This window comes from Aythya fuligula, chromosome 4, assembly GCF_009819795.1.
Source record: "Aythya fuligula isolate bAytFul2 chromosome 4, bAytFul2.pri, whole genome shotgun sequence".
NCBI lineage: Eukaryota > Metazoa > Chordata > Aves > Anseriformes > Anatidae > Aythya > Aythya fuligula.
Window position 1 is genome coordinate 9,881,399 of NC_045562.1, and position 13,429 is coordinate 9,894,827.

Consider the following 13,429-nt stretch of genomic DNA (forward strand, 5'->3'; position numbering starts at 1 on the left):
ATTGTTCCAGCTCACCATGTATGATTACAGAATACCACCTTTAGGCTTCATAAAGGCATAGGGAGACAACAAAGGAAGTTTATTACTACAACGTAGATGTACAAGCTGTGCCATGGCTATGGCATATATGCTTGTTTTCCATTCTAACACACTTTGTACTGCTCAGGCAAGCAGAATAAGTTAAGACTGTAACTGCTTTCTTTTTCATGTGGATCATAACTTCATTTTTTGAATTTTTGTTTTGACCATTTCTTCTTTACTGCAAGATCTGTTTTCCAGCATCTTTCTATGTTTTAGTTCAAGTACTTAATAAATCCTATGTCTGACTGCATTGTTTCTTATTCTTTGCTGGCTATCAATTAAATTTCACCTGCAGATTTGGAAAAGAATTTCTATAAACCACCAGTAAATTATTTACGTGAATATCTACTGCAGTTATTTAAAGAAAAACAACAAACGTTGGGTTCTATAGCGGTAAAACCTGCACCTATACAGCTGTAAAAACTGCATGTACAGGTTAACTAAGAGCAAATAAAATATATATGTTCACAACATCAAAGAGACATTAGCAGAGTAGAGTCTGCCCAGCCGTTTCTTTCCCTCTCAGTGGAAGAAACTGAGAGTAGATGACAGGATGTGTAGAGTGGGAAAAAAATGGCACATTTGGTTTAATTTATTTATGATACAATATTGAACGTTTAATGTAAAATTAAGTAGACTAAATGGTTTATTAATTACAGAATAGAGAATATACTACTCTTGATTCATACATCTGCATAATGTGTTATTATATATCAATAAAACATTTTCTGTTGATTATATATTTCATGCATTCATCACACCAACATTTTTCTAAGTGCTATACATTATTTATGTAATGTATCACTAATTACTGCAACACCAATTTTTTCTCTTTAGAGCAACCTCTTCAACTCATTTGTGTCAGGTCTTGCCAAACTAATAAGGATGCTGTGCATCCCATTATTTGACTGTATTCAGATTTCATACTACTGTGCTCTGGATGGAAAAAAGAGCCCTTACTTCTTAATTAGTTGCCACCCAGAACTGTTTCTAGCTTTTTCTTTGTCATCTGATGCACCTGGGCACACTATCAGATGCTGTCAACACAGGCAATGAACAAAATTTTATCAAGGACTCATTAAGAAAGGTTACCAGCAGATGCAAATGTATTACTTAATTTTATTATATGGCTTTATTTAATAAGATATTAATAACCTTACCTTAAATACCAGTTCTCCTATCAGTCCGTTCCACGATCCATCATCTTGAGGACTCCCATACTTGTGATCTGGTGCAACATAAATTTCGTATTTAAAGCCAAGGTAATTGGCCAAGGCTTCCAAAACATCTATTGAGAAGCCCTGATATTTCTTCGGTTTTCCCAGAACATTTTCAGACACCATGACAAAGGGTTCTTCCTACACAAAAAAAAAGGGGTCAACTGTTAGTGAAGCAAGGGCTTGACACATTAAGGTACCTTTAAAAAAAAATAAAATAATAATAATAAAGGAGAACTTAAGAATGGTTTACACAAAATTTTCCAGCAATATGTTTTTAGCAGTGCCCCTTCCATTCTTCAAGATGCTATTTTTTAATGTGTTTACTTCAGCAGAATTATCTAAAACTCCCAGTAAGAAATTTTCTCCTCTATTACATATTTCAGAAGTAAATCTTCTGTTGTGACATTACAACTTAAATGCTTTTCAGTAACGCCTTCTGTCTGCACTTATGCTCAGCATGGCAGACATACACTCATATGTCTGTCCATAAATATGAAGGATTCTACCACACTGCCACTTTCCACTGTCTGGGTAAATACTGTATGTGACAAATGTGACTTAATTCATGCCATAAGGAAAGAAAACCATGGTGAAACAGGCCACGCTGTAGCAACAGACATTTATCTTGTCCTTCTACTGTAATCTAAATTTGAATATCAAATGGTCAATTTTTTTCTTTCTAAGGTGTTTTCTCCAGAGATCATCCATTTGTTTAGTTTAGGAAGAATCAGGGGACTTGAGTATGTCTATAAGAACAATTGGTGAATGTGCATCAAAAAGATGACCATAATGAAGGATACAAATAAATAAATGGAAGTTGGAGTTGGTTGGTAAGATTTCCAAAAAATATGCTTTTCTTTTTCTTCTTTTCAAGTTCTGTTTTCTCTCTTTTATTATTATTGTTTTATTAATACTTCTAATAATATTCCCAGAAAGAGATGAGTTTGGCTAACTTTAATTTCTCCATCCTCTGCTGCCCTTCTGTGTTATTCTTCCTGGTGAGTATTTAATTTCTAGACATTACCTTTCACATCCTCTTAAAATAAAACACACAAAAAAAAATCATATTTCTGAGCACAGAAATACATTTGCCAGTGATAGATCTCATTTACGGTTGTCTTTCATTTCCTCTGAGAACATCTGCTTGATTTACCTGAGCAGAACAAAATTATCAAAACCCTGAAAAAATTCACAACGGCTCTGTAACACTAGTGTATTTTTTTTCTTCAAAATATGATACATTTCTTCCCTTTAGTCTTTTGCATTATGCTGTAATTTACTATGAGTTTACCAAAAAGATCTATTTGGAGGTGTAAAATTCTAGTTCTGCGACAATTACAAGCACACAAAGCAACCTTGCCACCACTTCTTCCCAATCTACATAAACCATGAGCATACAAAAGAAAAGCTTTTGTGGCCCAAACTCTAAACATATCTCCAGAGGCATTTTTGTTACTGTTTTAATGAACTTTTTTTTTTTTTTTTTTTTTTTTTTTTTTTTTTTTTTTTAGTATTCTGCGACTTGACTCTGTCAATACCTCAGAAGCCAAAGTACTACTCACAAATTCAAGAGCATTTTTAGTTTCCTTGTATACCACTCTTTCCGAACAGGTACCACTGAAGTGCAGGAGATAGGTATTTGGAATAAAAAATGCACCATATTTAAATTATTAAGTTAACGTTCATGAGGATAGCCACATGCTGAAGATGCTACCAATGAAGCAAGCAAGGAGACCTTCCTAGCAGGATGTTCTTTTCTGTCTTCAGGAAAATCAGAAAACAAACAAACAAAAAAGCAACCAAAAATACCCCCCACGAAACAACCAACCAAACAAAAACCTGTAACAAATAAATGAACACAACCAAGGAAGGTTGACTGCCCATCAAGGCACTATTTCCCAGTTGTCAGAATCAATTCCCTTCTTCCAAATTATCCAAGATCAGCCAAATAAAATAAAAATGGAGGACAGCAAATGCAAGTGAATTTTTAAAGTAGTTTTCCAGTGACTGAGTTCTAGAAACATTGAAGGAATTGAGACTAAGTTGATGAAAGCCTCTCCTAGATGAAAACACAGACTGAATGTAGTTTTTTTTGATTATTTGGATGAGAGATTTCCCACATATACACTCAAACTAATACAAAAATGTTTCCACAAAAAAATTGTAATTTATCAATCTAAGCATATTTGGCACAAAAATCTAAAGATTTATATGTGCAAAGGATATTTCAGATATTGAAAATTTTCATACTAGAAAGAAATTGTTTCTTATTATTTCTGAGTTATTAGAAAATAGTTCATATTTTAAATTTTTATTCAATTTGTTAAAAAGCAATTGCTAATTGCACTGATTTAAAGCACTCTTTAAAATGCATTTTTTTTGTGGCTAATTTCACTTTTATTAAGCTATGTAATACTGTTTGATGTTGAGAGTTTTACCAAAAAAATGTCCAGTGAGTTATACACATGTTGAAATATAAATGGTCAAATATCTGTATGCAAAACAACTAACATTTCCCAATGCCTGCTGAAGCCTGGAGCGGTAAAATATTTAAACATATTCCAAAGAAAATCAAACAAATATATTGTTACTTTTTTTTTCTTTATGTAATTGTTTACAATTCTCAGAAGGCATTGAAACAGGACAAAAGTATTTGTCTTGATTCTTTTCCCCCATCAATGCTGCAAGCTGAAACTATGCCAGCTGCTTCTTTTTTTTTTTTTTTTTTTAATAATATTATTATTTATTTATTTATTTTCATACTGGGAGAGTGTTTTGTGAGCTCCCTATGGAAAGAGATACATACTGCTACAATATTGACGTTAAAAATGATTATTTTCGTCCTGGAGAAAGAGCTTTTAAAAAGAAAATACACAAAGCAAAAACAGCCAATACACTTCTCACCTTCTCAACAGAAAAATAATGAGAATAAAAATTAAGCTTGTACAAAGCAGATGACTCACATGCTAACTACTGAGTTTGGAGGTGGCTAAATTCACATCAGTGGTGAAGCTTCCTTTGGACCCCAATTAACTGAATCCTGATCAGGTACATTTAGGGGATGTCTTTTCTTCCATGGGCAACGAAGTGCAATGGTGAATTTTGAGGAACTATTTTCCTTCTACTTTACTCCTAGTGTGTCTCCTTGTCATTAACTGAGAGTGACAGAGCACTAGAACAGGTTGCCCAGAGAGGCTGTGGAGTCTCCTTCTCTGGAGATATTCAAAACCTGCCTGAATGCCATCCTGCACAATGTGCTCGAGGTGATCCTGCGCGGCAGGGGGCTTGGACTAGATGATCTTCAGAGGTCCCTTCCGACCTCAACCATTCTGTGATTCTGTCATTCTGTAACTGAATGCAGCACTACTAAGCCCCTGGTTAGGACTCATTCTCAAAACAGCTCCATGGTCATCACTATCTGGTGTTTACTTGGGATCTAAGTGAGCTGCCCTGATACAGAGGAGGGTGTGTTTAATACTCAGTGGGATCAAAGGATTTTACACAGCCCATAATGCCCACAGGGAAATGAAAGTCAGCAGCAACCAGGTAACATTTATATTATGTGAAGCTGTGCACATTGCTTTTTACAACTGTAAGAAGGCAAAGTCTGGTTCCAGGAATGATTATCCCCTAAAGCAACAGAAGCTGGATATTGCCCTTAGGAAGGCTAACGGCAGACACAAGATTAAGGCAACATAACACAGAAAAGGATTGGGAAAGATCTCTGGGACAGCAGAGATCAAGTTTGCAAGAAGACTTGACAATTTATTAGGGTTATAAATATTTAAAGGAAGATGCTACATATCAAGATGTAATTTAGGAACAGGATACATGTTACAACTGATATAATTTAAGAACTTGCTACACCATTATGCAATAGCTCTGATGACCCTTGGCTCCTTTAATGAAGTAATTCAACTCTTTATCCAGCACAAATCTACTCCATTTTTGTTGAGTGAGTTGATCTGATCACCAGGGGTCCGGACAAATGCCAGAGCCAGTACAAGCAATGGAGTAAGACTGTACAAGCAGAAGCGAGGGAAATACCAAGAACATGCTCCTGTTGGTATCAGAGGCTGGTTAATCAGCTCAGACAACTTACCTGAACACATCTTCAGATGCTCAACACAGTGTTACTTGAGCTTCACAAATTAGTGTTTATCACTGAAATACTCAATCGAGGAATAAAGAGTTATCATCGCTATTTTCCATGTGCAGAAGTGGAATGCACAGATTGCAGGGCCAGTACATCTGAGAACTGAATCCAACTGTGCTGGGTCAGGAAGAAACACATTAACCAGAGGTTTTCCTTTTAGCCTGTTTAATGCTTTAAAACATTTGCATTTACATATATATCTGTACCGTGGTGAACCATGACTTTAAGAGAATAAGATCAAATAGTGGAAAGCAAGAATTACATGATAACGAAGGAACATGGGATCCAAAAGGAAGCTGCCTTGACCAAGGAGAGAAACATTTCACCCGTGAAAGGACTTGCCAGGGTAAAACCACAAGCTGACAGCAGAGACTGTAATTTGGGCTCGTGCAGGGTGAATGGATTGCAGGGCAATATGGGCACAAAAATGCCACACAGCTTAAACACAGCCCTCAAAACCTGCCCTGAATTTTAAAAGTGGTAAGTAGGGGATAAAGAATTTTTTTTTTTTTTTTTTTTTTCAAAACAACAAATCAGTGGAAATCAGAGGTTGAATGCATAGAGCTTGAAGCAGCCTGGATGCAAGATTAGTGGAAAGAAATGCTGCACTTCCTTGCTTTTTTCCAATGAGATAAATGGCCAACAGCTACCTATTCAGGACTTAGGTTCTGGTGCACATAAAAATGAAGCAACACAAGGTTCTTTTAAGTGCTTCAAGAGCCTAGGATTAAGAATACAAAATATAGTTTTTATTTACTCTGATGAAATTCTCAGACATATACCAATAGCTTGTAAGTAACAGTGTGACTGTAGGCCTGAAGTCATCGTTTTATTTCCCCTATTTATAACTTATAAAGCTAAAAATAAAAGGAAGAGACGAGCTTTTGGGCAGAGGGGACCTTCGCATTTGGAAACAGGAGGAGTAACGCTCAAGCTAATTACCAGAAAAGAACAATTACTCTGAGTTCAACTTGATTGTTTTAACAAGTTAGACAATCGGAGAGTAACAGCAATTTGTAACTGTGCTACAGGGGTTGGTGGTAAAGTCAAACATTAAATTCAGTCCTTTGAGGTGGCAGGGAAGGAGAGCAAGAGAATAATTGCTTGTGGAGCATTCAGGGACAATTTACATGTATGGAAAAATATATCCCTAAATCCAGATGACTCAGGATGTTTTTTAATAGGAAGTAGAAGAGCGACTTTAAACTCCAAGCTTTGATAGGTGTATTTGAGCTCTTCTGTGAAAACACATTTTGGAGGATCTGGTATTTTTTGATAGGTTCTCTCTTGTTGGACAAATTACAGAAAAAACTCTTGAATGTAGAGGAAAAGCACCATTCAAATCTTCAACACAATTCTCACTAAATATGAAAGGAAGGAAAGTTTGCATTCAGTGACCTGTTGACAACCAAGTGGTGGTCTCAGCCCACCTGTTAATGATCATTTAACAGGCAACAAGACAGATTTTCTCTATAATTACAACGGTGGATTCTGGGGCTTTAAGTTGAGACTTATTTCAGGACAGGAACTATATATGGAGCCATCATAAACTGCTCTGTTATGCTCATTTATGGCAGTCTTACGCTTTTCCTGATGATATAAATGATGAAAAAAAGGCAGGACACCCTGTATAAAAGGAAAAGCTAAAACAAAATAAAATGTTTGGTATTATTCTCCTGCTCAGCCGAATCCTCTTTTCCCCTTACTGTGGGGAGGAAAGCTTCCTAGCCAGGAGGCTTGACAGAAATTAGTAAGTGAAGAAAAAGTTATTGGCTTGTCAGATCAGAGAAACTGATCTCTGCTGGGATTTACAACACGCATTGGGGCTTGACTCAGACTGCAGATGGATGGCCTTATGTGCTTCTACTGTGCTTGGAAGAGAGTTTCAAAATTAGGTAATTATATGGGTGGTTAGAATTCATAAAGCATATGAAAATGACCTCTGTGTCTACTCATCAGAATTTTCTGAACACACTGGGATATAATGCTTTAATATTGACACTCTGTATTCATTAAATGGAACTCTGTATTCATTACATCTTCCCTTCTTCTCTAGCAAAAATCGGAAGAGAGAGGAAAAAACTGAAGCAAGAAAGCAAGCTCAGTTGTGGGTGAGACTGTCAACCTGTGTTCAGCACTGACCCTAGGAGCCGTGGACAGGCACATTAAATGATTCACATAGCAGAGCCTCAGCAATCACGTGGCGTGAATATTCCCTGTGACACTTAAAAACTTCTATCACCTGGCAAAGGCTAAGAAACTGCTCCCAAGAGTGAAATTCACTCTCATTACTGGATCACTCAACACCCTTCTGATGGCTGCTGGATGACCAAGCACAGCCATTAGAACTGACAAGAAGCACTAAGAAGGCATCATGAACCATAACTAAAACATTTTCAAGCACATGATGCTTTTGTCTTGTTGCTACACATAATTACTTTTTTTCTTGACTCATGAAAGAACTAATCCCCCACTTTTAAATATTAGCTATTTTGCATTTCTTTCCCCAAAAGAGTTTAGTGAAATAAGTAGCCCCAAATGCTTAATTTCCTCAACTGCTTTATTGACCACTGTTTAGGGGATTATATTTGGCTAAGAACAGCACAGCAGCTTGTTATTTTTAATTGAACAGTAATGTACATTACTTCATGTTAGAATCAATGACCAAAATTCAATTGAAACATTTAATTCTCTCATTACAGAAATTCTCCCACTAGCAACAGTTATTCAAGTTGCTGCAAAAAATAACACAATCCCCACCCCTTAATAACACTAAAAGAAAGATGAAGGTGTCAAACCTACAAAATCTTGGATAATTAAAGTATTATTTTCTTTCAATATCCTCTTATGCCAATGGGCTATGTCACAATATTGGCACCTAAATCCACCTTTCTCAGATTCTCTGCTTTTCAAACAGACTAATTAGAAAGTTGGTTGTACTAACAAAAATGTCCCCTTGCCTACAGCAAGAAGCTAGTTCATGTCCTAGAAGTTGAAGAAAATATTAAAAGAAGGATATTTTAATTTAGGCCTTCACTTGCCACTGTCCTTATGCATGTGCTTCATTTCATCTCATTTTTTTCAATGATAGTTTTAGTTTCATCTTCAACAAGGCATGAGTTTGAGTTTGTTCTTTCACATTAATGAATAAAGAGCACTTTAAATAATATATATGTTTTTCTCCAGAATCAAACAGCAGCTTATGGATTTATTTTGCTATTTGGACTAGTGCTATTTAGAACAAACAAATGAAAGATGCTAGCCACTGTCCCACCCCCCCCAATATCTCCTATTGCTCTGCAACAGGACTAAGGCTTCTTTCAAAGCCATCTATTGCAATGGTCTATTAGGATGCAGCCAAGCCTTGTGTATTGATTTTAATTCACAATAACTTAATGCACCTAATAGCTCTTTCTGAACCATTATAGTTATATGATAGGAATATGGATTGAGATTGGAATTGATTGGAGTGTTTTAGAGTATGCCTGAAGAACACAATGCTGGTTTTAACATAGCTAAGCTCAGATACTGGATTTAGCCAAACTGTAGTACAGGTATATTAACCTGCTGGGAGCTACATTATACTTCCAGCAGCCATTCAAGAGCTCCTATTCACAACAAATTCACATAATACTTCAGGACATTGTACTCTCATGAAGTTCACCTCCTTTTCTGTCTTGCATAGTATGCAAGGATAATTGTAATCAGTGTATGAACCCTTTTATGTTTAAAAGCCAAATTCTGTATGCTTTGTGAACTCCATGAATCTACCTGAAATGCAAATATGCCCAGCAGAAGAGATAGGTGAAGGTCAGTGAGAAGATAAGAGCTAAGGAGCCTTGAGAGATAGCCCTTGACACACAGGTGAGTTAGGTTGGCCCTACCACATTGTGCATTGCATCTAACTTACTGTCAAACTGTGGCCCCAGCCGGGTCCCAAAGCATTTGAATTCCTTGACACTCACCTCACCTTGTGCATAGCACCTACTACTTTAGAAAAATTAATTTCAAATATTAACTGAAAAATAGAAGGAGCTGGGTTCTCCAGCTGCTCTGAGATTAATGCTTGTAATACAAAGGATCACAGCAGGCATGTACAGTGTGAATAACTGTAAGGTTTATGACCTACCTGTTTTAATATAAGCTAGATATAGCTTAAAGGGACATAAACCAGCTATTAAACATAACTTGTGCCCAGTTAGTTATTGATTTCAATTTGGTCCTTGTATGGGCATGATGAGAGGAAGAGGAAAGACAAGCTCTATCTCTATCAGGGGATACTAGTTTCTGTTTTTATATTAATCACTGGAATTATTAATATCTCAATGAAGCCTCACTAGTGTACACTACCTCTGGTAATGATAATGAAAAATTCATGGAGTGATCAATGTGTTTTCTAACAGAAAACCAAAAACATATGGAAGTGTTTGGAGACAGGGGAAAATGGAATGGGAGGATTATGGGGAGCAGACTACATCAAAACTAAATCTCTGACAAAGTGAGGAATACCTAATCAAAGCACACTCTGCCTTGATGACTGCCTGCACGTTAATTACAGTGCTCAGTTATCAACACTTATCGATTGAAGGGGAACAGCTGAAACGGTTTCTGTCACCATTTCCTGCTTGGTAAAGTAACCTTAAACAGAGACTGCAACCCTCACAAAGAGAGGCAGGGCAGATGGCCAAGGGCACAATGCAATTTAGGAACCTTATTTGATTCCATCTTTCTTTGTGGGCCATCATTCTCAGTCCCTGAGAAATACCACTCTTTCTCTCTGCCTCATTGCTTTAATGCTGCAATCTGATTAACAGATTCATTTTTTTCATTAAGCACCCAAGTATATTAAATACACTGTAGTGATTAAATACATGTAGTGATTGCATGCTGTTTGTATGTAGAGAGTGGAGGACTAGTGTAGAAATATAGACCATAAAAAGGCAGAGGTGAGATCGTAGAAGTCTGGGAGGGGTGAGCATCCCAGTTGACTAGCACAGAACAGAGATTTTGGGCTTCATTCAGTGTATGGCACGACTGTGTGTTTTGGAAGTTTGTGCTTCTGAAGAAAGATGATGTGTACGGTTGGAGCCAGGAGGCACCAGAGAGTAAGGAGAAACTTTCATATGCTAATAGATTCTAAAATATTGAATTGGGAAAGCAAACTAGAAAAATAGCAGACACTATTTTCTATGCTGAGTAAGTATAGAAAAAAGGTGATGAGGGAGAAATCACGCACTGGTCTCTGCTTAAATGTTCATAATTATTATAACTACCACATAAGATATTTATTATCACCTCCTGGCCTTAAAGTTTCTATTTGCTTGAGAGCCTATGATAAAAACCAGGAAACTTCAGGAAAAAACTTCCTTACTGTGAAGCTAAAATCTCCCAGCACTATCTCATTGCTTTCTAAAAGTATCTTGCTCAAATTGTCTAGATTTCTTTCCTTATTTTCAGAAATTAAAGTCTATTTGTGAAGGGCAAGACATAACATCATCAACCTTAGAACTGCAGTGAAAGTGTCTTTTTTTTTTTATTTTTATTTTTTAAATTAAATGGTTTCTAATAAGTACCTTCATAAAACAAAATCTTTGTTTAAGAAACAGTATAAAAAACATTATGGGGAGCCTGGCTAACACCACTATTACAGTCACTGCACACTATATATTTAATAGTGTCTAAATTATAAATAATTCTAGCTAACGTCTCCTAGCAGAATCCAATCAACCCAAACTGCTCCTGTGAACCTCCCTCCTTAGTCAATAATTATCTATACAAGTTACTAGGTTGTTTTGTTCCTGTAATACCAACTTCTCTCTTAAAATTGAGGACATAATCTAGATAATTTTAAAGCTGGATATACAGACAAGCAGTGAATGAAATGACTTGCAGTCAGCTCTTCCAGCTACTATCCTGCATTTCCACAGGCAACATTTTTTTTTTCAGTGTGTACTTCCTTTTATTTTAGCCCAAATAGCAAAGGCTTTTATTTTCTTAGAACTAGATAACATTTTATGGAAATGCCAGGTAGAAGGAATCTCTAAAACTGTCTTTCTTTCCTCTGACTCAATATAAAGCTACCTAGATTAACAAGTATAAACATGGACCTACTCTTTTTTGACACCTCTGACAATGAAAAGTCCACAGCCTTCTTAGCCTGAACGCCTCCATATTCTTGGTGTTAGAAATTGCAATAGTTACTCTGAGAACTACACAATGGGAACACTTTACAATGGGAAGTAAGCATTTGTGTCAACTACGAAGCTTGCTTTCCTTGAAAATATTAAGGGAGCTTTTAACCAACCAAAGAACAATTATTTCCATTTTCAAAAATACAACAGTAAGATTTTAGGAGAGTAAAAAACAATTAATAAGGTCAGCATACATCCCTACCATTTCTTTTAAAAAGAATCTTCCTTACATTAGCATTACATGAGCAAACTATTACTAAAACCTGTAAAACTAAACAACTTTCTTTGTTAATGTCAAAAATTCAGTTACAGTAAACGCTTGTCCAGAATCATGCCCTGAAGTCTGAACTCAAGTTTCCAAGCTGGAAAATCTGCCTTGTGAAAAGACATTCCAATAACAACTGACTTCTCCATGGGAGCAAGTCACTCTCATCAGTATCTTATACCAAATGACAGCTTTTTTGTCAACAACTAGGTTAACTATGAAAAATAATAAATAGCGAGCCTAATTATGTCATGCATCATTGCTCCTGATGATGATTCATTTACCGATGAAATGAACACATCTACCACTGCTGCTATAATTTACCACCATTTTACTGAACATTTTCCTTGATATATTTGTCTATAAAAGATCCATTTTTTCCCCAGCCTTCTTTCACAGATGGATAAGAGTAGCAAAAAGGAATACAAATGATGGGAATGATGCATTTTTACAGCAATGAAATATTCTAAAATTTTAGATAATTTTTAAGTAGTTGAACTATAGTATATATGGTATATACCAAATAAATTACTGAGTTATGGAATACAGAGATTTTATAAAAGATTCTAGATAAACTATATCACTTACAGCTTTTCTGCCATTCAAATTCACTGTCATAAATGTCCATCAAAGAAAGATTTATCCCTTACTGGTAGAAAAGTAAAAATGTTTACATAAAACATAAATACTACAGTTGATGGTCAAGTAACACTTCTAATTGTTACCACATCCCAAGACCTTTCTTCTGCTATCGGTAATTCACCACCATGCACAATACAATATACTGACAATACTGATACACAGAGCACCACATAATTTAGTATAAAACATTACATAATTCAAAATTTTAAAAAAGATTTTAGACTGGTGCATAGACAGTGCAGCCTAACAGAATGAGGAAGGCTTCAGAGAAGTGCAGAGCATTCTGTTGTGAATGTGGGAAAAGGGAATTATCTTTGAGACTATTCTGACTATACACTATTATAAAATATTTCATATTTTCTGAGGTATCCCCTACATAATCTTTGCTGCAGTTGATCTTTTATTTTAAGGACAATTTTGTCATGCCATTTTTTAATCCTTTATCACTTTGTTCCTCTGAGTATACTTAAACACTGTCTTATTTCATCTCTTCTATGCCTTTCCTTTTTTTTTATTATTCTGAAAGCTATTCTAGCTTCCCCCTTAAGAACTTTTGTCATTTTGTTTAAACCAGTGTTGGAGGTCAAATCCCAAAGACAGCCTCAGCCTTTAAAACCAGAAGTTAGCTTCATATCTCACATTTCATCTTTTTTTTTTTCTATCCAAGTGGGAAGTTCACTAGAAAAAGGATCTGAAGATGCAGACCTCCTGACAGCTCATGTCCCTAAAGATATTGTCTGCTTTTAGGTTTGTTTCTTTCCTAATCTCCACAACTAAGGCTCACGCATTAAATGCCAGTCATTGAGAATTAAACTACTTCACATATGATAACATTTTCCCTGGTGCCAATGATGCATTTTTTATTATTTCTTTT

General features: G+C 35.9%; 1 protein-coding gene across 1 annotated transcript in view; it reads right to left on the reverse strand.

Moving 5' to 3' along the window:
• The window catches only part of GRID2 (glutamate ionotropic receptor delta type subunit 2), a 709,039-nt gene that overhangs the window by 125,907 nt on the left and 569,703 nt on the right, over positions 1-13,429 (reverse strand). The window contains exon 10 of the mRNA XM_032187515.1: positions 1,242-1,439. Within this exon, the coding sequence (XP_032043406.1) occupies positions 1,242-1,439 (198 nt within the window). The remainder of the gene's footprint in view (positions 1-1,241; positions 1,440-13,429) is intronic.